The 25,305-nt window shown below is 50.3% G+C and overlaps 1 protein-coding gene across 1 annotated transcript in view; it reads right to left on the reverse strand.

The window, feature by feature from the left end:
• ESRRB (estrogen related receptor beta) overlaps positions 1–25,305 on the reverse strand; it is a 187,388-nt gene that overhangs the window by 58,583 nt on the left and 103,500 nt on the right. Inside the window, exon 2 of the mRNA XM_017961385.3 lies at positions 505–914. Within this exon, the coding sequence (XP_017816874.1) occupies positions 505–914 (410 nt within the window). The remainder of the gene's footprint in view (positions 1–504; positions 915–25,305) is intronic.

Below are 25,305 nucleotides of genomic sequence, written 5' to 3' on the forward strand. Positions count from 1 at the left end.
CTATCCTCTGGCCTTGGCCTCCCAGAGTGCTGGGATTACAGGCATGAGTCACGTCTGGCGTTTTACTTGTATAAGTAAGAAAGACAAAAACAAGGTGAGGGACTCTTCATATGTCCCACAAGTCTGGAATTGCAGGGCAAATTATGTTGTGTTTTTCCCCGGCGCAAAATAAACTTTTTGAGGGACACACATTTGACAGTGTACCCCACACCAGTGAGAAGCACCCAGGGTTTGGCATTCCTGTGGATTTTCTTTTGGTTTTCTGGGGCTCTGCATGGGGGAACTAACGGGGTGGGGAACGCATGTCATCTCAACAACAGTCTTGCAGCTGTCCAGTCCCAGAACTGGAAGCCCTGAGCAAGGGAAAAGGCGCCCCACAGAAGTACTGCTCCAACAGCGCCCAGAACTGGCAGTTTCTGGGAATTCCTAGGGCTTCTGCCGGACCCGCCGGCAGGGCTGCCACCCCCCACCCCGCACCCAGGCTCCGCGAGGCCCACCACGCACCTTGGATGGTCCTCTTGAAAAAGGCTTTGCAAGCCTCACAGGAGGCGACGCCGTAGTGGTAGCCAGAGGCAATGTCCCCGCACACGAGGCACAGGCGCTTGGGGATGGCGTTGAGCATGTACTCGCACTTGATGGCCGAGTCTTCCATGATGCCGCTGGCACAGTCCTCGTAGCTCTTGCGGCATGGGGTGCCTCCCAGCCCCGCGCCTGCAAACATGGGTGGCGAGTCCAGACCGTTGGCGTGGGTGCCCAGGGCCAGGCCAAAGCCACCGCTGGCGTCGGACGAGCCACTGGGGCTGTGGTGGCTGAGGGCATCGATGCCCGAGGACGGGCTGGACGGCTCAGTCTTGATGAAGGAGCCGCAGCTGGAGCCCAGGTGCCTGTCGTCTGAGGACATCCTATTCAGCAGCCTGTGGACACAAATCGGGAAGTCAGCCCCAGCAAGATGCGGCGGGTGTGGCGGGCGGGTCCCGCCCCGCAGGTAGGGTGGTTGGGAAGGGCTCTATGCTAAGGCTTTGGTGAGATAAAACAATGGTGGAGAAGGTCAACTGGTCTCCACTCGGCACAGCCGGCAGCAAGTTTCGGTCATTACCTCCAGAACCTTCTGAGGCCTCAAAGAAACTTTATTTTGATCAATAAACTTCAGCGAACCAGGTGTGGTGGCTCACACCTGTAAATCCCAGCACTTTGGGAGGCTGAGGGGGGAGGATCATCGCTTGAAGCCAGGAGTTTGAAACCAGCCTGGGCAACATAGGGAGACCCCATCTGTTAAAAAAAAAAAAAAAAAATCCTGGCATGATGATGTATGCCTGTAGTCCCAGCTACTCAGGAGCTGAGGAGGGAGGATTGCCCAGGAGTTTGAGGCTGCAGTGAGCTCTGATTGCACCCCTACATTCCAGCATGGGGGTGGTAGAGTAAGACTCTATCTCCAAAAAAAAAAAAAAAAAAAAAAAAAAAACCTTCAGATTAGGCACCCTAGTTCTTTGCAAAGTTCTAGTTTGAGGGTGACACAAGATGGAAACTATTCACCCAAAATGTTTGGCCAACCTTCCTGCATAACAATAATACACAATGATTACAATTTTATTTATTTATTTATTTATTTGAGATGGAGTCTCTCTCTGTTGCCCAGGCTGAAGTGCAATGGGCCAATCTCGGCTCACTGCAAGCTCCACCTCCCAGGTTCAACCGATTGTCCCGCCTCAGCCTCCCAAGTAGCTGGATTACAGGCACCCACCATCATGCTCAGCTAATTTTTGTATTTTTAGTAGAGACAGAGTTTCACCATGTTGACCAGGCTGGTCTCGAACTCCTGACTTCAGGTGATCCACCCACCTTGGCCTCCCAAAGTGCTGGGATTACAGGTATGAGCCACCGCACCCAGCCAATGGCTGCAATTTAACAGTCCTGGCAGTCCAGCTTTGGCCCAGAGACTCTAAGTACAGTGGCTTGGAGCTTCCCTGGGACCCCTATCTTCACTAAGATCAGAACCAGAGGCAACAGGTCACTTGGCCAATTCAAGAAGGAATCTTGTGGCAAAGGTACCAGCCAGATTGGCTGCCCTCTGGGTTTTACAGCTGGTCCAGGCTTGGTATAAGAAGTCATGTCTGGAAGGTGGCTTCCAAAACCCCCTATTTCATTTCCCTTCTTAGACCCCGAGCAGACCAGCTTCTTCCCAGCCTGCCTGTCCCCCAAGAGACACGTCTCCAGTGGAAAGCTTGAGGGAGCATTCTAACCCCAACTCTGAGCATCCGCCAACTATTTCTACCCAGGAAGCCTCCCCGCCCACCCACAGAGTCCAGGTGAATTACCAGTGTGGCAAGATCACTGTGTGGGATAACAGAATGTTTCCTGTAAACCAAGCCCTTCTGCCCCGGCCACACTGGTGGAGGAGAAGGTGGGCAAGCGTGTGCCCCTCCCACATACCAGCTCCCAGGATGAAGGGAGAGGACCTGTCCCTCTCCCAACATGGACAAGAAAGGCAGCTGAGCTCACACCTGAGGGATTAAGGTGTGTGTTCAGGGACACCCAGCTGTGGGTCACATTCCAGCCAGGATTGAGTGTGAGGGCGGCCTGGGTGGTGTTGATCTGTCCCTGTCCTCGACAGGCTGCCTCACTCCCTGAGCCTCCTCTGTGGAGGTAGAGAGGAGGCTCCTGCTTATGCCTGGAGCAGGTGAAAGGAAAGAGGGAAAGATCTTGGAGAGGAGCAAAGGATAGGGAGGTCATAGGACAGCCCGCCAATGGAAAGACAACTCATGGGTGCCAGGGAGGATCTCTCCTCTTATCACACCCACAGAGCCCACTCGCATCTTGCAACCCATGGCCGAACAGCAATGCCACAAAATGTGTCTGTGCAACCTTATGATGGGGAGAGGCCTCCACTGTCCCTGGTCTCATTAATGATTAATACAAATTAACCCCTTCTGGCTGGGCGTGGTGGCTCATGCCTGTCATCCCAGCACTTTGGGAGGCCGAGGTGGGTGGATCACTTGAGGTCAGGAGTTCGAGACCAGCCTGGCCAACATGGTGAAACCCCACCTCTACAAAAAATACAAAAATTATCTGTGCATGGGCTGGGCACGGTGGCTCACGCCTATAATCCCAGCACTTTGGGAGGCCGAGGCGGGTGGATCACAAGGTCAGGAAATCGAGACCATCCTGGCTAACACGGTGAAACCCGGTCTCTACTAAAAATATAAAAAGTTAGCTGTAGTCCCAACTAATTGGGAGGTTGAGGCAGGAGAATAGCGTGAACCCAGGAGGTGGAGCTTGCAGTGAGCCAAAATCGCATCACTGCACTCCAGCCTGGGCAACAGAGCAAGACTCCACCTCAAAAAAAAAAAAAAAAAAATTATCCGGGCATGGTGGCACCAGCCTGTAGTTTCAGCTACTCGGGAGGCTGAAGCACGAGAATCACTTGAACCCAAGAGGTGGAGGTTGCAGTAAGCCAAGATCGGGCCACTGCACTCCAGTCTGGGCAACAGAGCAAGACTCTGTCTCAAAAGTTAATTAATTAATTAATTAACCCCTCCTGAGGGGCTGCCCTTGACTATGGCCGAAGTCAAGGAACTCACTTTCCCACAGACCAGAAGCTGGGAGCTATAGACACAAAGATAAAAGATAACTTGAGGCTCCTACTCTCCAGAATTTCAGAACTCCCAAAATGCAGTGTGTGAAGACAGAGACTCCTGGGTCTCTTCTGTTCCCCACGGAATGTCCCTGAGTCCTCGGAGACACCCTCCTATGAGCCCCAGTCCCCTGGCTGATAATCTCCTCCAGGCCCTTCTACATCTCTGTGATCATCTCCCTGGGCACTGCCATACAACTTCTTCCCAACCACCAGTGGAGTCCCCAGGAAAGACCATCAGCCTGGCAAGGCCATCATTTGCCTGGGCATCTGATGGGCAGGCAGGGGTGCACCTTGCTCCTCGGGCACCCTTCTGGGAGGCAGGCAGAATAGAACTGACCACGCCCTAACTTTTAGTCCCCTCCTGCTCTCCTGATGGCCGCTTTAGGTTTTGCTTTTCACAGGAAGACCCTAGGGCACTGTGAAAAACCCTGCTGAGCAAGACAGCTCCCAGACCCCAGGGACCTTCAGCCCAAACCTTCCCCAGGCTGCAGAGGGCTCCAGAGATCTCAGGAGATACACTCGACATAAACAGTGATTACAGCAGTGGTGATGTAGTGAGCCAGTGCTCTATGTCCCCTGCTTCAGATCTGTGCCTTGATCTGTGCCTAAGAGGCATTTGCCCCAAGGAAAGTAAATGGAAAGCTCCCAGCCCCTCCCAGGAGAGGGCAGCCCACGGTTTTCCCAGCTGCCTCCCCGCACCGTCTCATGGCTGGACAACCCTGAAGGACACCAGAGCAGGCAGCGGTTTGCTCCCCAAGCCTTGGTTTCCTCTTCTGCTCTCCTCGATTCAGAAGGGTGCAAAGCATCCTGCAGTGTCGGGGCCCCACCTCCAGGCCCTCGATGGAGAACCCCCGGGCTGAGAGAGAAGTAAAGCAGATGCTGGCCTCTATCAGGGTTGGTGCAGAAAGCCCGCTATTAACTCTTTCAGGGTTGGTGCGGGAAACCCACTATTAATTTGGAGCCTGAATCCCAACTCGGGGGCGGGGTTCTAGTAATTTCAGTCCTCCAGCTTTCTCATTTCCATGACTTTTTTTTTTTTTTTTTTGATATGGAGTCTCACGGTGTCACCCAGCCTGGAGTGCAATGGTGCATTCTTGGCTCACTGCAGCCTTCCTGGGTTCAAGCGATTCTCCTGCCTCAGCCTCCTGAGAAGCTGGGATTACAGGCGCCCACCACCACAACCAACTAATTTTTGTACTTTTAGTAGAGACGGGATTTCACCATGTTGGCCAGGCTGGTCTCGAACTCTTGATCTCAAGTGATCCACCCCCCCTCAGCCTCCCAAAGTGCTGGGATTACAGACGTGAGCCACCGTGCCCTGCCTCATTTCTGTAACTATTATTTTGGCCTCCTCAGCACGCCTTTTCCAGGAACTGTCAATGTGTATTTTGGGCACCTACTATGTGCCAAGTGCTAGCCAGATAATGGGAACAAGACAGGAACAGCTCACGATCTCAAGGCGCTCATATTTCCATAGGAACAACAGACACTAAACCAACATAAGTACACAGAGCGCCAGAAAGGGCCATGCGGGTGCCCTGCTCATGGGGGCACTGCTGTGGTGTCTCTGGTCTTGCTTCATTCATTCGCTCATTCTTCGTATTTTCAGACTATATGAAGACCCCCAGAAGGCCACAGCTTCTTTTCTGGGTTGAAATTCTTCCAGGCTCTTTCTTCTGCCTGTTTTCCTCACTCTCACGAGCCGCCCGGCTGCCCCTCTCAGAGGCTGGGCGATACTGGCGGCTGCCCATCATGCCCCAGCTGCACGCCAGACACCTTCTTCCGTGCCATCTTATTTAATCCTTACAGCCTGTCCGCTCTGCTCTCCTATCCCCACCTTACAGAAGAAAAAGGCTGGTGCTTGGAACCTGTCCCATTCGCTTGAGTCCTGGGAGAAGGAAAAGGCTGGAGCTCAGAGCCTGTCCCATTCACTCGAGTCCCGGGAGAAGCTGCGGTCCGAACCTCACTGCAGGTCCATGTTCCTTGCTTCACGACACTCTGCCTCTCTGCTACCAGGCCTGGGCAAGAGCTGCTCCAGGCAAGGACCTCAGCTTTCCAACCCCGCAAAATGCAGACAATGTCTAATTGCCACCCAGAGTTCCAAACCCTAGAATCCTGTCACTGCTCTTTCTTTTTGTTTTTCTTTTTCTTTCTTTTATTTTCTTTGAGACGGAGTCTGGCTCTGTCGCCCAGGCTGGAGTGCAGGGGTGCAATCTCGGCTCACTGCAAGCTCTGCCTCCTGCGTTGAAGCAATTTTCTTGCCTCCGCCTCCCGAGAGGCTGGGATTACAGGCGCGTGCCTCCACACCTGGCTAATTTTTGTATTCTGTTTTTTTAGTAGAGACAGGGGTTTGCCATGCTAGCCAGACTGGTTTTGAATTCCTGACCTCAAGTGATCCCCTGCCTTTACCTCCCAAAGTGCTGGGATTACAGGATGGGCCACCACCCCCAGCCTCGCTGTTATTTCTTAACCTATAAAGTGTCAGAATAGAGAACTCTCTGGAAGCAGAAGGGGAGAGAGGCACAATGCTCTCTGGGCTACCTGGTTCCTGATGTACCAGGCAGGGGAAAGAAAGTTGCTGGAGAGGCCAGACCCTCTGGGAGACCTGCCCACTCCCTCCATCTGTCCTTAGCCCCCAGGACCTCACGTGTTCATTCATTCAAATGAGAAATTTAAAGGCAGGCCGGGTGCAGTGGCTCACGCCAGGCATAGTGGCACATGCCTGTAATTCCAGCCACTGGGGAGGCTGAGGTGGGCAAATTCCTTGAATACAGGAAGCAGAGGCTGCAATGAGCCAAGACTGTGCCACTGCACTCCAGCCTGGGTGAGAGAGAGACCCCGTCTCAAAAAAATAAAAATAAAAAATGTAAAGGCAGGACAGAGGCAAAGAAGTCCAAGAAGACAGAGAAGATGTAACCAGAGGTGTGGGAAAAGGGAAAAACAGAGCATATCATGGAAACGGGATGAGCAGAGCCATCTAGAAGGGCCATGGGCAACAGATTCCATCCTATAAGGTCAGGTGAAGTGAGAAGGGGCAAGTATCCCCGCACTTAGCCGTCAGGAAGTATCCCCGCACTTAGCCGTCAGGAAGTGGCTGAGGACATTCACCAGAGCAGGGTTACTGCATGGTGGGGACAGAAGCCGCATTGCAATGGCTGGAAGTAGTGAATGCAGACAATTCTTTCAGTAAAATTGGCCATGAAGGGTAGAGGACTGGGCGGAGCAGGGGTGCCTTCATGAATACCTTCAGGCAGCACCAGCTACCTTGTCAACAAAGCATGCCCTCCTGGACTTAGGGCCTGTGGCGTGGAGAAGGAATGTTTTGTTATTATTGTCGGTATTAATTGTCAGCTTCTTTGATGAGAAGGAGGTGTGTTGAGAATGTAAGGAATTCAAGGTATTTAAAAATTAGGTATCCATACCTCCCAGTTGGCCCTGAGCAATCTTGCTCCTACTGCTGGCCCAGTGTCATTACCATCACCGTCCCCCCTTCTGTCCCTGAAGTAGATCACGAATCACATGGCTACCCTATATTAAATATTAGTGGTAAAGAGCAAAATCAACATTTAATGGCTGAAGACACAAAATCCATGTCAGCTTTTCTCAAACTGTACTTCAATCTTCACCAGAGGCAGCTGAGGGGCTTGGTGAACAGGTGGCTTCCTAGACCTGATCCCACTGACGTCATGTTTTGAAGAAGCATCTCCGCAGGCGGCGCCCAAGAAATCTTCAGGGAGGTTTGGTTTGGTTTTGGTGGTGCAGCTGTGATTCTTAAGGGTGTTGATTTTTCAGGGTGTGATTCTTAAGGGTGGGGTACCACTGGAAGAAGGGATGCCGTCGTGAGAGGATCTTGTAAGAGTTTGCAAGGAATCTGGCTGGGTGTGGTGGCTCATGCCTGTAATTCCAGCATTTTGGGAGGCCAAGGTGGGCAGATCACTTAAGGCCAGGAGTTAAAGACCAGCCTGGCTAACATGGCAAAACCCCATCTCTACTACAAATACAAAAATTAGCTGGGTATGGTGGCACACACCTGTAGTCCTAGCTACCAAGAGGCTGAGGTGGGAGAATTGCTTGAACTTAGGAGTCAGAGGTTGCAGTGAGCTGAGATCGCACCACTGCACTCCAGCCTGGGAGACAGAGTAAGACTCCATCTCCAAAAAATAAATTTTAAAAAAAGTTTTCAAGGAATTTGGAGTGCAGTTAGAGAAACAGCTTATGCAGGCCAGGTGTGGTGGTTCACACCTGTAATCCCAGAACTTTGGGAGGCTAAGGCAGGCAGATCACTTGAGGTCAGGAGTTTGAGACCAGCCTGGCCAACATGGTGAAACCCCGTCTCTGCTAAAATACAAATTAACTGGGTGTGGTGGTGTGCACCTGTAATCCCACTACTCGGGAGGCTGAGGCAGGAGAATCACTTGAACCTGGGAGGCGGAGGTTGCAGTGAGCTGAGATTGTGCCACTGCACTCCAACTTGGGTGACAGGGTGAGACCTGGTCTCAAAAAAAAAAAAAAAAAAAAAGAGAAATAGTTTATTCAGTAAGAGTGAGAGGGAACGTTGGCTGTACAGATGGGAAGTTTGTAGGTGGCAGAAGGGGGCACTGAGTGAGGCCCTCTTTACCCCCCAAGCCCACCCACACCACCTCCACTCAGCCTCTAGTGACTCTGTGAAGTAGGAGGGACAGGGAGTGAAGGCGAGGACCGGAGGGCAGGAGGACTAGGAGAAGGAGGAAAGTTTGCAATAGTAACTGTGGGACAAGGAGGGAGCAGAAATCTGGGACGCAAAGGTCCTCCAGGCCCCTTAACTCTTGATGCAGGTGCGATGATGCAAGGGGGCCCCATCTCCAGCAGCTGAGACCTGGGTTTCCATCCTCGGCACTACTGACATCTGGGGCTGAGTGATTCCATGTTGTAGGGCTGTCCTGGCACTGCTGGATGCTCAGGAGCACCCCCGCCCTCTACCCACTCAATGCCCATAGCACCCTGCCCCCAAATATGTGAGCCAAAACCTACAGACATTGCCAAATGTCTCCCTGGGAGCAAAACTGCTGAGAACCACTGACTTAGAAGTATGAGGGAAGAAGGTGGACAAGGGAGGGATGTCAGAAAGGGCGGGATTGGGAGAAAATGGAGAGGTGATGATAGTGGTCTCCAGGAGGCTGAGGCGTAGGTCCAGCAGGAGGAAGTAGCAAGAAAGCTGGAAGGTTGGGAGACAGCGTCTAGGCCTGAGACTGACACTTCAGATTTTAGAGGTGGCCGTGGGGTGGTGGCCGAGCCGGTGTCCAGGAGGAGTAGCTGCAGGACGAGGCGGGAGGCAGCTGACCCTTGTGTTCTGGGGAGGAGCAGGGAGCGTCAAGTCCATCATCTGTGGCTGGCTGGGACTCAGCTCCCCACTGGATCGATGACTATTGACTCATGGTGGGGAGGGAAGAGACGCCCATCTAAGCAGCCTTTGAAAGGGCAGTAGTCCGTGGTCGAAGCCCCTCGGGGCATCATTTTCCCTTTGATTCATCTCCTAACTGGAGCTTAGCAAGCACTGTCCTGGCCTCAATTTCACCCCCATCTGATTAAACGCGGCCTCCCTCGTGCCCCAACCCAGCTCTGCCCTGGGCCTTCTCAGTAGCCAGCGTGGGACCCTGTTCCCTGCACAGCCTGATCCCTGGGGACGCCGAGCTTGCTGGGGGGCCCTTCCTGCCTCGGCTGGACATTGCTCTGTGGGACCACAAAGCAGGTTGAAAATTTTCCTAATGCAGAGATCAGGGGAATCTCAAAAGTTCTGAATGAAACTCAAATTGCAGAACTATTTTCCCTTGACATCTAGAGGAAGACAGATTTCAGGGTATCAACAAGAGATCATCGTCAGTGTTTTGTTTTGTTTTGTTTTGTTTGAGATGGAGTCTTGCTCTGTCATCTAGGCTGAAATGCAGTAGCTCAATCTCAGCTCACTGCAACCTCCACCTCTCAGCTTTAAGTGATTCTCCTGCCTCAGCCTCCTGAGTAGCTGGAACTACAGGTGTGTGCTCCCACGCCCGGCTAATTTTTGTATTTTTAGTAAAGACGGGTTTCACTATGTTGGCCAGGCTGGTCTTGAACTCCTGACCTCAGGTGATCCACCCACCTCAGCCTCCCAAAGTGCTGGGATTACACGCATGAGCCATCATGCCCGACCTCTCATGATTTTTTAGGCTAGAATCTCAAGGATCTATCCCACACTAGGTGGCCTGCTGCTGATCAGAGGGCAGCAGACAGGGGAATGGACTGGCCTGATAAGCATCTAGCTTGCTTTCCTCTGTGGGGTAGAGTCTACCCACCACACCCAAGAATCTGGGTTAGGCTGAAGGACGGCCCCCAGAGCCTCTTCCCTCCTGGGGCCATGCATTTAAGAGCTGGAACAAGCAGCTGGGCCACTTAATGGCTACAAGCCTGAATGCTGGTAGCAGATGTGTCAGTTCTATCCCCGATTGCTGTTGACTTTGAGTAACCAGGTCATCCTCTCTGGACCTCAGGGTCCTCATCTGTAAAATGGGCTCAATCACAGCTTCATAGAGTTGAGCAAGAAGCAATGAAGGCGAAATGCTTGGAACAGCGCAGTTGCGGAGCAAGCACTCGGTGGATGTTGCCTGAGGCCGTGATTCTTCTCAGAAAGTCCGGTGGGCAGGCCTGTGGTTAAGCCCAGCAAACCCCTTCCCTCATCCAAGCTCCCCAGACCTAGAATTGAGGATGATTCTGCAAGGAACTTGCCACAGACCAGGAGGGAAAGGGGCTGGCTGGGCAAATTACGAAGATAAACAAGCCTGACATGGGAATCCACTCCATAGAAGAAAAATGGTTTCTGAACACTTGAGAGATTCTTATGTACATTTCAATAATTAATTTGCTAACCAGGAGCCGTCAAGAGCTATCCATTAAAGCAGATCCTCAGACCCTCCAGCAAGGCTTTGTGTCACCAATCAGCCCCTCAGGCACCTGGAACTAATATAACTAAATTTCCTTTAAAATAGTATTAAAGAATGCAGAATGCCCCTAACAGGAGGGTAGGATGGGAGGACCATGTGGCTAGATGCAAATTACTGTCAAGGTTCCAGTTTTCCTGTTGAACATGGATTCATGGGCACTTATTACATGGGAGGGAGGGTAGGAAAGGAAGGAAGGAAGGAAGGAAGGAAGGAAGGAAGGAAGGAAGGAAGGGGCAAGTAGGCCAATGGCTAAGTGTTACTAACCAATGATAATGATGAATCCAGTTCTGTGCACTGAGATCCATTAATTACACACACACACACACATACACACACACACATAACTTAAACTCGGATTTTTCATCAAACTGACCTTCCCTCTGAGTAGTCTGAACTGCCTATTTTGTTTTATTTTATTTTTATTTTTATTATTATTATTTTTTTGAGACAGAGTTTCACATGTGATCTTGACTCACCACAACCTCTGCCTCCTGGGTTCAAGCGATTCTCCTGTCTCAGCCTCCTGAGTAGCTGGGATTACAGGCATATGCCACCACACCTGGATAATTTTGTATTTTAAGTAGCGACGGGGTTTCTCCCTGTTGGTCAGTCTGGTCTGGAGCTCCTGGCCTCCGGTGATCCATCCGTCTCAGCCTCCCAAAGTGCTGGGATTACAGGCATGAGCCACCACGCCCAGCTTGAACTGCCTATTTTATTAATAGATGGTGATATTTTAATTGCTCCTGTGTGATTGAATCTTGGGTATGTGTATCTTTCAACTTTCAACAATAGGTAACATTTTTCTGGCCACACACTTCAGCACAGCTGGAGTCACTGAATCCTAACTTCTCAGAGATTTTTCTGACTACCCTGGTGACTTTCAGATAATAGAACAGTCCTAAGAAACCAATGACATGCTCAAACTTATTAACTAGAATGCCAGGCTGCTGCGGGGGAGGCTGGGGCTGATGGGGCATTAGAGACACAGCGAGTGGTGACCTGTCCTGGAGGATGAGCTAACTTAGAAAGCAGCCCTCTGATACCCTCTATGTCCATGTTGCTAACACGGCCCCTTCTTTGTGACGGTTCCATTGTATTTGGCCTCCTCGGGAATGTTTTCCTAATGCTTTCTTTCTCTTTTTCCCCTTGGGGGCCCTGTGGGACCCAGAGCTGCAGAATGACCCAGGAGCATGGTGGTGGCTTCAGCGAGAGCTTGCCTTCCTCTGCACGCTCTGGAGCCCAGGCAAAAAATCTGTAATTAAGCATCTTGTCGTTAGAAAGATTAGTCAAAACCAGGCTGATCCCCGACAACTGATTGAAATCTCATTCCGCACAAATTACGGCATGGAAAATAATGATGGGTAATTAGTGCCTTTCAATCAGGGCTTTTTATCCATGATTTTCCAGGCTGCAGGCATCACAATGAGAAGAGCGAGGCTCTACCAAGGCAGAAAGAGACAACTGGAGGCAGAGTGGCTGCCCTGGTACAGCTGGGAGGTCCCAGTTCACTGGCTAAGCCCGGCACATGTGAGCTCAGGCTCACAGAGAGTGGCCGCTGCTGGCTTTTTGAAACTTCAGCCCTCACTTGGGTTCTCTCAGTCAAGTGTCCTTATGCAGGGCCCAGTGGTACCTGGTAGCTCTCACTTTAGTCCACCTAGCCTTGGCCAGCTCTGGGCTCTGACCACCACAAAGGGGTGTGTTTGAGGGAAGTACAACATCAAAAATTCAGAATATGCCCCCAAATACACCTCTAGTATCCTTCTTTTCTGTAGCTATTGGAGCTCTGACCTCTGTGAATTTAGCTTAACTTTTCTCAAATCTGTTTTTATTTTCACTCTATATCAAAACAGTGATGTGGCATAAATATCCTACCTAATGGCCAGGCGCGGTGCTCACGCCTGTAATCCCATCGCTTTGGGAGGCCAAGGTGGGCGGATCACCTGAGGTCAGGAGTTCGAGACCAGCCTGACCAACATGGAAAAACCCCGTCTCTATGAAAAACACAAAAGTACAGGCGTGGTGGCGCATGCTTGTAATCCCGGCTACTCGAGAGACTGAGGCAGGGGAATCACTTGAACCTGGGAGGTGGAGGTTGTGGTGAGCCAAGATTGCGCCATTGCACTCCAGCCTGGGCAACAAGAGCAAAATTCTGTCTTAAAAAAACAAAAACAAAAACAAAACATATCTATGTCCCACCTACTGTCACTGAACACACTCAGTAGCCTCCAGATGGCTTTAGTCCTCACAATAGCCATGGCGCTGGGCCAGAGAGCTTTGTGGTTAGAGCTGGACTGCTTGGGTTTGAATCCTACCTCTGCCCCTTATGAATGGGGTTATTTAACCTCTAGATGCCTCAGTTTTCTCATCTGTAAAATAGGGATGTGACTTATAATATTCATCTCACCGGGTGGTCTTGAGAATTAGTGAGTTAATGCAGAAAAGAGCTTAGAACAATGCCTGGCATACAGGAAGTACTTAATAAATATTAAGAGTTGTTTCTAGCATCCCTGTTTGGTAATGAGGAGACAGCTTCCATTTAGATTCTTTAAAATGTTCAATCCTAAATCAAGTAAGACCGTCTTACTCCCTCTCGCCTTCTATCGTTCATCCATCCATGCGTCTTCCCACCCACCCATTTCATTATGTATTTGCATGCCTGTTACTTTCACTGACACAGTCCCATTTTAGGCAAAGGGGCCCATATTCAGGCACTGCTAGAACTGACTGCCCAGCACTAGCCTCTCTCCTGAGAACTGCATCTGACCCCAACATACATTGCCTGTCTTTTTGTCTGTGCACACACATGTACACATACACACACACACACACACACACAAAGCTCCTGCAGGAATTGCCATATTCTTAGAGACATCCTATATCTACCTTCCTGGCTCAGCTTATTGACCCAGGGTGGGCTCCTGATCCAAGCTGGGCCAGTGAGTCTCTGCCATTAGATTTTTGGTGTCAGGGCTGCCTCTCCAGGGACAGAGGCAGTAAGATGGACAGCTCAAGAGCTGAGCAAGGTCATCCTTCCCTCCCATGTGCAGTGAGAGAGAAGAATATCGAAGCTGGCAGCAGAGAGAAGCAACGATTGAGGCAGAGAGTCCTGGGAGCCCCAGTTGCTGTTGGCAATTGCTCCTATGCCCCTGCAGCATCTCTGCTCAGGTGAACGAGCATGGCCTGATTCCCTGATGCTATAGTCCACTCGAGGGGGCTTCTCGCATTTAACCAAAACAATAGCTCACACATCGTCTCTTTCATTCATTCACTCATTCAACTACTATTGTCTTAAATTTTTTTTTTTTTTTTTTTTGGTAGAGACAGAGTCTCCCCATGTTGCCCAGACTGGTCTTGAACTCCTGGGCTTAGGAAATCCTCCCACCTCAGCCTCCCAAATTGCTGGGATTACAGGTGTGAGCCAGCATGCCTGGCCTCAACTATTGTTCTTTGAATATCTACTGCATGCTTGACACTTTTGCAGCCCTGGGGATACACTGGTGAGCAAGGTGATTGGGTCCCTGCCCTCAAGTTCATTGACTTGAGGTTGACATGACTACCATAGTTCATTGACTCAGAGCTGTACCATTTTTTCACTTTTTACCATCTTGGCAATCAGAATTCACCGGAAATCTATGGCATGTCTTAGTTTAATTGAATTAGTGGTTCCAGAAATCATGGTGTCCCTTGCAATAGACGATGTCATAAATTCAATGACATATGATAAACAGTGTAGCTGAGACTGCCATGAGTTCAACAAAAGTTAATTCATTTTCTTGCTAGACACCAGGAGGACTACATTTCTAGTGTCACCCTGGCCATTGGCTATGGCCATGTGACTGGGTCTTGGCCAACGGGATGTGGGCAAAGTGATATAAGCCACTCCCTTATCTGGCCCATAAAAATCTCCCATAGACTCTTGCCCTCCTCCCCCACTCCACTCCCTCCCCTCCTCTCTCCAATTCCTCTCTCTTCCCCCATCTTCAGGCCAGGGGGTTCCAAGACCCTGGGGGAGAGCAGAGCCACAAATTAGCAGGAGCCTGGGTCCCTGAACACCTTGTGAAAGGTCACCTGCCAAACACCCTCACCTGTGGGCAAGACCAACTTCTGCCGTGTTAAGCAACTGAAACACTCGGCTTATGTGAAATAATGCCAAGTGTCATCCTCCCTAACGTGATAAGTAAACAGCCAAATGGTATCAATGCAGTTAGTGCTCAGTGCTATGAGAAACAGCAGGGAGGGCTGGGTGTGGTGGCTCACACGTGTAATCCCAGCACTTTGGGAGGCTGAGGCTCCCAAAATTAGCTGGGCGTGGTGGTGGGCACGTGTAATCCCAGCTACTTGGGAGGCTGAGGCAGGAGAATCACTCGAACCCAGGTGGTGGAGGTTGCAGTGAGCTGAGGCAGAGGTTGCAGAGATCACATCACTGTACTCCAGCCCAGCCGACAGAGTGAGACTTTGTCTCAAAAAACAAACAAACAAAAAACCAGCAGAGAGGACGAGGAAGTGACATTTAAGCAGGGGCCTGAAGAAGAGAGGGAGGGTCCACACAGGGAAAGCTCTATGTTGGAGGGACAGCAGGGAAATCCGTTGCTGGAAGGGAGGAGGAGGGGGAGGAAGGTGGGGAGGAGAGAGAGGCAGGCAGAACCCCCACACAGCCAGGGGCACTCAGGCAGGCCAGGACAGAAGGGCATCCAGCCCACCCTCATCCAATGTTTGAGTCCCTGTCCCTGAATCCCAGACATGTGACCACCTGCCTTGTGAAGACCCTAGTGATAGAGAGATCACTAGTTCAGGAGGCAAATATTTACGTCTTGCTCAGAATGCTAAAAAAATAATAAAAATAAAAATAAAAATAAAAGGGTTTTTTGTGAAAAGTAAAAGTGTTTCTTCCCTCTGAGTTTCCAGTTGCAGTTTATACAACCCCACCCCTCAGGACCTACAGAACAAGTCTAAGCCCTTCCATGAGACAGCCCTCCAGACTGCGGAAGGCAGCTCCTGCTCCCTGCGGATCCTCCCCTCTCCTCACCGGGGTCAACATCCCCTGCACTTCTAAGAAGAACCCGTCTGCTCTGTCTTCTCTTCTTAAAGAACAGCAGCAGGCCAGGCGCAGTGGCTCATACCTGTAATGGGATTTACAGGTGTGAGCCTCAGGGAGGCTGAGGCGGGAAGATCACTTGAGGTCAGGAGTTCGAGACCAGCACCACCAACATGGTGAAACCCCATCTCTACTAAAAATATAAAAACTAGCCGGGCATGGTGGTACATGCCTGAAATCCCAGCTACTTCAGAGGCAGAGGCAGGAGAATCACTTGAACCTGGGAGGTGGAGGTTGCAGTAAGCTGAGATTGCACCACTGCATTCCAGTCTGGGCAACAGAGTGACACTCCGTCTCAAACAAACACACAAACAAACAAACAAAAAAGAGCATTAGAACTGAGCACAGTTCTCCAGGTGAATTGTGCACAGCACAGAGCAGAGCATTACCGACACCTCCCTCATCCTGGACACTATACTTCTGCTTATACAACCCAGGATGCAATCGGTGCTTGGCTCATGTTGCTGACCTCCACTCAGATCACACATCTGAGTCTCTTTTGTGCGTGTTGTGACTGGGCCTCACTGCTGCCCCCTGTGCATTCCCAAAGGACAGTGTGCAGACCCATACAACGAAGGGGACAAAACTTCTATCCACTCCCTGGTCATGGCCATGGCCCTTTCTACATGGCCGTGTGTATACCAGGACAGGATCAGGGTCTGAGAAAGGGGGTCAGCCAGTGACCCACGAGCAGACCCCACATAGGAAGCTTAGGGCTCCCAGTAGCCATTCTTCATCCTGACTCAATTTTTCAGTCTTTGTGCAAATGGGCAGCCTGGGCAGATGGCAAAGAGGCATCTTAACTCAGGTGGACAGATAGGGACTGGCCACTGCAGCCAACTGAGATCCCTGTTCTGATCTCTGTAATGACAAGAGTGCTCACATATGGAGGGCTTGCTCTCTATGCTCAGTTATTAAATCATTGATTTCTTGCAACAACTAGTTGAGGTACTATCATTTCCCCCATTTTGCAGATGAACAAACTGAGGCCCAGAGGGGTTAAATATCTTGGCAGGGACCACACAGCCAGAAAGTGCTGTCGTGAGTTACATCACGAAGGGGAGTAAGTCACAACACTCCTCTGCTCAAGACACCAGGGGCTCTAGTGAAGCAGGAGTCCTTTCCACAGCTCAGAAGGCCTCCGGGTCTGCCCCCCAACCTCTGTCACGCTATCTCCTGCCCGCTCTCCCCCGAGGTCACTCCATCCCAGCCATACTGGCCTCCTGACTGGTTCTTGACTACACCAATCACTTTCCCTCCTCAGGGTCTTTGCTCCCCATGTATGATGGCAGAGGCTGTTTTCTTTCCTGCCCTACTCCAGTGTCTAGAATAGTAGTAGACACACAGAAGGTGCAGAATAGGTATTTGCTGAATGAGTAAGGAGGGTTAGGTGGGATCTAAGGACCCCAGTCAAACAACCATTACCGTTTCCAGAGGCCTGCACTCCCTCAGGATGTGACAGTCACAGGCCTGAGACACAGGACAGGATCAAGGTCTGAGAAAGGGAGTCCGCCAGCGCCCCAGGAGCAGAACCCACAGAGCCCCTGGGGTCCAGGGAAGCCCACGAAGGCTCCTAAAGGATCCGCCTTGCCATCAGTTTTGATCGAATTCTGACCATCCTGGTTTAAAGAGTTTATGAAAGGATGATGCGGTGGCTCATGTCTGTAATCTCAGCAATTTGGGAAGCCAAGGTGAGCAGATCACTTGAGGTCAAGAGTTCGAGACCAGCCTGGCCAACATGGTGAAACCTCGTCTCTACTAAAAATACAAAAACTAGCCAGGTGTGGTGGCGTCCACCTGTAATCCCAGCTACTCAGGAGGCTGATGCATGAGAATCACTTGAGCGTGGGAGGCGGAGGATGCAGTGAGCCGAGATTGTGCCACCGCACTCCAGCCTGGGTGACAGAGAGAGACTCTGTCTCAAGAAAACAAAACAGAACAAGTTTATGAAAGATGTGTGCATTTTTCTTACTTTCTGGTTTTGGTTGCTTTTTTGTAAGTACCCCAAGCCACTTAATGTGTTGGCCGGCAACGTAGAGAGGCTAGAGTCTGAGAGCCAGTCATTGAGACATCTGCCTTCAAAATGCTAAAAACTAAATGTTAACACAAAATCAGTGTAATTTGTAAAGAAACTGTGGGAAGCGGGGCTGGAAAGGGGTTGCTTGACTTCAGAGCCAGAATCCCACTGTGTAAAGAAAAATGTTTCACCGCCCCCTGCCCTTGAGAGAGGGAACTGACAGGGCCTGGACATGAAGGCTCTGGGCCCAGCTCACCTGGGTCAGAATCCTGGCCTGTCACTGACTCGCTCTGCAACCATTGCCTGACCTCTCTAGGACTTGGTTTCCTCATCTGCAAAATGGGTAAGATAGACATATCTACCTCATAGAATTATTCTGAGGAGTAAATGACCCAATGATGTGAAGCATTGACGGCTCCTGTACATTGTAAGTGCTCGAAAATATGTGCTATTATCTCAGCTCTCTTGGGTACAGGTCCTGGCAGCCACAGCAAGGGTGGTGCCTGCCCACATGGTTCTCAGTCATCTCCTCTGTAAACTGAGTATAAGAAGGAAATATCGGCCAGGCGCCGTGGCTCATGCCTGTAATTCCAGCACTTTGGGAGGCCGAGGCAGGCAGATCATGAGGTCAGGAGATTGAGACCATCGTGGCCAACATGGTGGAACCCTGTCTGTACTAAAATGCAAAAAAAAAAAAAAAATTAGCTGGGTGTGGTGGCAGGCACCTGTAGTCCCAGCTACACAGGAGGCTGAGGCAGGATAATTGCTTGAACCTGGGAGGCGGAGGTTGCAGTGAGCCGACATTGCGCCACTGCACTCCAGCCTGGCAACAGAGCGAGACTCCATCTCAAAAAAAAAAAAAGAAGAAATGTGGCAAGGGCTGTGTGTGCCCACACTCTGGAAAGGAGAAGCAGAGGTAGGGGTCACTCCCAGGCTCCTTGGCCTTCTAATCCAGGCATTTGCGGGAGGGGACTGTAGCCACCAGGACTGCCCTTGGCAAGACTGTCACTTATCACACTAGCTTCTCCAGACAGGGCATTTTGACTATTGATCTGATAAATAAACAGCCTGCTGGCTCGATCAAAATGTTATTTTGCATTTCAATTACTGCTCACTGATGCAACCTTCATCCTGCGAGATGCTGTTGGCAATGGCAGAGCCCTGCCACTGGCTGGAGAGGTAGAGCCACCCCCTACCAGTGCCCAACCACACCCTCCCTCCCTGGGAAGTGAGGGGTCCTTGGGGAAGACAGCAGCTCTCAGGGAGGGGAGGGAGGAGAGTGACAGGGGGACTGGAGGGGCAGCTGTGGCAGGCAGGAAGGCTGCAGGTGAGCCAGACTGGGACATACCTAACCTAGCCTGTGCCCTCCAGGGACCTCAGTGCCCCTGCTGCTTTGTGGGGTGGCCTTGGGCATGTCATTACACTTCACTGCATCTTAGCTGCTGCATCAGTAAACTGGATCCAAGAAAAACTCTCCTACTCCACTGGCTTGTTGTAAGGACACATGGAGTAAACAGATGTGTGAGCTCTTTGGAAGAAAAAGAGAGACACGAATGCTGCTATATTATATAACCGAATAATAATACTACATTTCCTTTCTTTTTAAGCACTTGCTATGTGCAAAGAGATTTACACACATAAGCTTATTTACTCCTCAAAATAACTCTGGATTTTTCATCCTGATTTATACATGGGAAAATCAATCGAGGCACTAGACATTGTCAGGTGGGCCCCACACCTTCCATGGCACGTGGAAAGGCAAAGATGTGCCCTCTTAGCCATCCTGATGCCAATGTATAGGATTTTAACCACTCTGGTGTTACCCATCTCTGGAGGGGGGACTCCAGACAGGCCTCCTTCTTCCCTATCCTGGCCAGCCTAGCCTTTAAAGGTGGGCAGAAGAGAGGTGGGCTCTGTGCTCCTCTGGCTGGATCCAGGCTGGGAGGAGGGGCAAGGCTGCTGACAGCTGGCCGGCCAAGCAGACTCTTTCCTGGACTGCTTGAGTACTGGGACCAGTGTTCCAAGGCCAGCATCGGGCCCCAAGGAACCAGAGGGTGACGGGTGAGTGCTTTGGGTGCTCAGTGAGACACTGCAGGGGTCTGAATACCTGGGCACACCTCACTGCACGGGACAGGCAGAAGAGATATCATTTAGAGCCAGAGGAATCAGCAGGGCCATGTCATCCATGTGCACAGGTGGGGTGTGTGTGGGTGGTCTGCAGGCTCTGAATTTGGAAACTTCGATGTGGATGAAATGGGAACCCCCGATATAAAGGGCATGGTGGCCACCAGTTTCAGGGGACCCCTTTTTGAAAAGGACAGTCCATCCCTCCAACCTCTGTGGGCTTTGGTCGAATTGAAGGTAATTTTTGGCCATTTGGCCCAAGTGTCAAAATTGCTTTGTCTTTTGTCCTCACAGTGCACTGACCTAAATGTGCTGCCTTCTCTCTCTCTCTCTCTCTGTGTGTGTGTGTGTGTGTGTGTGTCTGTCTCTCTGTCTGTCTCTCATACACACACACACACACACTCTCTCTCTCTCTCACACCCTCTAGGAGAAGACCTATTAGCTCATGCACTTAGAACTGTGGCCTCCCAACTCTCCCATTCATGTCGGAACTGCAACTTTGTAGTTTACATTTCAAGTTTTAAAATCTAATAAATAGCACAAGTGCCTTCTGAGTTCTTATTATGTTTGGTAGAAAGAGCCCAGTGACTAACTGATGTGGTGTCTGCTCTGAGGCTGTGTGTCCTAGAGACAGCCACTTGCCCTGTCTGGCTTCAGTCATTCTATGTCCCTTTCTGGAAAACAGAGAGCCCTCACCATCTGCCAGAGGGGCCTGAAGATGCATGAAACAGGAGGTAAGACAGTTGGCTCTCTGGCAGGAAGCTGGACCACTGGTCCTGAGATTTACCTGGGAAGCTGCCTGCTAGTCATGAACCTTTTGCTCATTTGCTCATGCTGGTTTCATAGGTAACTCAAGGGTTAAAAATGAGATTACCTAGAGAAAAAAAAACTACATTACAAAATTAAACACTCGCTGTAATACAACGGCCTGAGACCAATATGGTGTGTAAAGACTGAGAATCCATAACTCTCTAGCCTCTTGCCCCATGAGTCAGATCCCTAGCCAAACCCCAGTCCTCCTGCCCCATGAGATAGACCCTCTCCCTCCCAGGATCCAGGGCTCTGGGCTTTCCTGCCCACATCCACCCCAGAGCTACCTGCCCCCTCTGCCCCTCTGTAGGCAACTCAGGCCAGCCTACACTGGAAAGAGCACAGGGACTCTCGGCCCATGTGCAAGTCTTGACTTTGTTCTTCCTTCCTCCATGCCCTTCAGCAGGTTCTTGACCTTCTGTGAGCCTCCAGTAACCCATTTTACTACCATAACTCATGGAGTTATTGTGAGGATCAATACAGAATACCATCTTCAAAGGCTTTGCAAAGTGCTTCCTGCAAAGTTGTCACAACCTCCCTGCCATCCTCACTCTGGCATTTCACAGCCCCAGCTCCTGCAAGAGGAAGTGAATGTCTTCAGGGTAATCAGTCTCACCAGGGGCCCAACCAGCAATGAAACCGAAAAGAAACCTCAAGCTCATGAGCACTTCCATGTCTCACCCCAGTTAACCCTCATCAGGCTCGGGGGTGAATATTCTCACCCCCAGGATAAGAATGAAGCATGGAAGATTTCCTTGTTCAATGTCACTTAGTGGGTAGGGAGCAAAGCCAGAACTGAACCCAGCACCGTGTCCCCCACCCTTGATTCCTGAGTTCTAAGCTCGACCTCAACATTTTGCAGACTCAGCCGGGTGCGGTGGCTCACTCTTGTAATCCCAGCAGTTTGGGAGACCGAGGCAGGAAGATCACCTGAGGTCAGGAGTTCGAGATCAGCCTGGCCAACATGGTGAAACCCCATTTCTACTAAAAATGTAAAAAGTAGCTAGGTGCAGTGGCACATGCCCGTAGTCCCAGGTACTCAGGAGGCTGACACAGGAGAATCATTTGAGCCTGAAAGACGAAGGTTGTAGTGAGCCGAGATCGCTCCATTGCACTCCAGGCAGGTGACAGAGCGAAACCTCGTCTCAAAAAAAAAAAAAAAAAAAAAAAAAAAAAATTTTTTTTTTTTTTACAGACTCTCAGCACCACGATTCCAAATAAAAATAGATAGTTGAAAAATGGAAAAGCAAAATACCTGGCCAGGACTTCTAAAAACTCTCAAGGTTAGGCTGGGCACAGTGGCTCACGCCTGTAATCCCAGCAGTTTGGAGGCCGAGGCAGGCAGATCACTTGAGGCCAGGAGTTTGAGACCAGCCTGGCCAACATGGTGAAACCCTGTCTCTACTAAAAAATAAAAAAGTAGCCGGGTGTGGTGGCAGGCACCTGTAATCCCAGCTACTAGGGAGGCTGAGGCACGAGAATCGCTTGAACCCGGGAAGCGGGAGGTTGCAGTGATCCCTCCACTGCACTCCAGCCTGGGCGACAGAGCAACACTCCGTCTCAAAACAAACAAACAACCAAACAAAAACTGTGAAGGTTTATGAAAATCATGGAAAGTCTGAGAAACTATCACAGATGAGGGGAGACTACACAGACATGACAATTAAATGCAGTATGGGATTCTGCATGGGATCCTGGAAGAGAAAAAGGATATTAGCAGAAAAACAAATGAAATCTGAATAAAGTATGGAAGTTAGTTCATAGTAATGTACCAAGGTTGTTTTCTTAGTTGTGACAGTTCTATGGTGGTAATATATGAAGCTAACAAAAGGGAAAACCGGACAAGGGACATATAGGAGCCCTCTGCACTATCTTGGCAATTTTTCTGTAAAGCTAAAGAATGATTTCATTAAAAAGTTTGTTTGTTTGTTTGTTTGTTTGTTTGTTTATTTATTTTACTTTTGAGACGGAGTTTTGCTTTGTCGCCCAGGCTGGAGTGCAGTGGTGCAATCTCGGCTCACTGCAAGCTCCGCCTCCTGGGTTCACACCATTCTGCCTCAGCCTCCCAAGTAGCTGGGACTACAGTAAAAAGTTTCTTTAAAAGCGGCAAAAGGACAGGCACAGTGGCTCATGCCTGTAATCTCAGCATTTTGGGAGGCTGAGGCAGGTGGATCACCTGAGGTCGCTGGTTCAAGACCAGCCTGACCAACATGGTGAAACCCCATCTTTACTAAAAATACAAAATTAGCCAGGCGTGGTGGCGGGCGTCTGTAATCCCAGCTACTCGGGAGGCTGAGGCAGGAGAATCACTTGAACCTGGGAGGCGGAGGTTGCAATGAGCCGAGATCATGCCTCTGCACTCCAGCCTGGGTGACAGAGCCAGACTCCATCTCAAAAAAATAAAACGTAGAAAAATGTGTAAAAGCCCCACCTGGCTCTGCCTCTTGGAGGAGAGGGGAGGCACTCACTTGGCCCACCGCCCACCTGTTCTCACGAGGCACCTGCTTCTCCAGTGGCTCCTCTCTCATGGCCAGGGACTACCTGTGTGATGCCTCGGGCCTCTGGGAAGGCTTGTTCTTTCTGCCTCTGCACCTTTGCACCACAGATCCACTGCCTGCCATGCCTTCAGCTCTTGTCACTAGAAGTCACACTATAGTTTTACCTGTCAAGAGCCAAAAAGATGAGCACACACTTCCAACCAGTTATCTCGCTGCTACAGAATTATCCCAACATAGTCAAAAGTCACATGCTTGAAATATGCTTGAAATGTGTGTTCGCTGCACACACACACATATATGCGCACACACAGGCACACACAGACGCTGCAGGAAACAACGTCGATGTTGATGAATAACACCACATCCACTGGGTTGAATTGTAGAATAATGGGAACTAGAAGACACCAGAGAAACACACTAGGAACAAAAGCCAGTCTCTTCCACGGCCTGCAAAGCCTGTGACCTGACCCCAGCCACCTTTCCAACTTCACATCCCACCTTCCCACATTCCACCCATGCTGGTCTCCTACTCTTCCCCAAGTGTGCCAAGGGCATCACCATCCCAGGGCCTTTGCACTGACTGCTCCCCCTACCTGGAGTACCCAGATAGCCACATAGCTCACCCCATCATTTGTCAGGTCTCTGCTGAGATGTCACGTTTTCAGGGAAGACACCCTGACCCCCATCAGGTACTCTACATCTTTTTTTTTTTTTCTTCTTCTTTTTTTTTTTGAGATGGAGTCTCACTCTGTTGGCCAGCTTGGATTGTTGTGGCGTGATCTTGGTTCACTGTAACCTCCGCCTCCTGGGTTCAAGCTATTCTCCTGCCTCAGCCTCCTGAGTAGCTGCGATTACAGGTGCCCGCCACCATGCCCAGCTAATTTCGTATACTCTACATCTTATCCTGGTCTACTTTCTTCACAGCCATGCTTAATATCTGACATCCTATTATCTGTTTTATTGCTTCTCTGTTTGTCATCTGTCCACCTAAGGTAAGGTCCCTGAAGGCAGGGTCTTGGACTAATTGTTTTATCTCAGAACCAAGACACATTGTAGGTGCTTGGTAAATAGATGAGTCAATGAACAAAACCCAGAGATGGGCCGGGAAAGGTGGCTCACACCTGAAATCCCAGCACTTTGGGAGGCTGAAGTGGGTGGATCATCTGAGGTCAGGAGTTTGAGACCAGACTGGCCAACATGGTGAAACCCAGTCTCTACTAAAAATACAAAATTAGCCGGGCATGGTTGTGGGCACCTGTAATCCTAGCTACTCAGGAGGCTGGGGCAGGAGAATTGCTTGAACCCAGGAGGTGGAGGCTGCAGTGAGCCACAATCACACCACTGCACTCCATTCTGGGCGACAAGAGTGAAACTCCATCTCAAAAAAAGAGAAAAAAACCCCCCAAAAAACAGAGATGGGGGGAAAGAATGCTATAAGTAAAAAAAATAGAGGCTGGGTGCAGTGGTTCATGCCTGTAATCCCAGCACTTTGGGAGGCAAAGGCGGTCTGAACTGGAGTTTGAGACTGACCTGGCCAACATGGCGAAAACCCATCTCTACAAAAATGCAAAATTAGCTGGGTGTGCTGGTGGGCGCCTATAGCCCAGCTACTCCAAGGGCTGAGGCAGGAGGATCCCTTGATCCCAGGAGCCAGGAGGTTGTAGTGAGCTGTGATCACACCACTGCACTCCAGCATGTGTGACAGAGCAAAGACCCTCAAAAAAAAAAAAAGTTGGGGGGCGGGGGAATGGTACATTGCTCTAATTATGTAATGTAAAAAGGGTATGTATGGAAGATCATGTTCCAAAATGGAAATAGAAGTGACATTTGGGAAATTAGCTGATTATTTTACCTTCCTCAAATTATTTAATACTGTAATATGGTGCGAAACTGTGTAAAGAGGATGAGTTTTGACATCGTTCAAAGTCTACTTCTCCCTTGCTTGCTGTGTGACTGTAGGCAAGCCACTTAGCCTCTCTGAGCTTTGGATGTTTTGTCTACAAAAGTGATATCATATCCCTTTACTTAGAGGGTTGCTGTGAGGATTCGAAAGACAATGAAAAGAAAGTGCTTGTCAGGTGCTATGGCTCATGCCTGTAATCCCGGCACTTTGGGAGGCCAAAACGGGAGCATCATTTGAGCCCAAGAGTTTGAGACCAGCCTGGGCAACACAG

Source organism: Papio anubis, chromosome 7 (assembly GCF_008728515.1).
Source record: "Papio anubis isolate 15944 chromosome 7, Panubis1.0, whole genome shotgun sequence".
Lineage (NCBI taxonomy): Eukaryota > Metazoa > Chordata > Mammalia > Primates > Cercopithecidae > Papio > Papio anubis.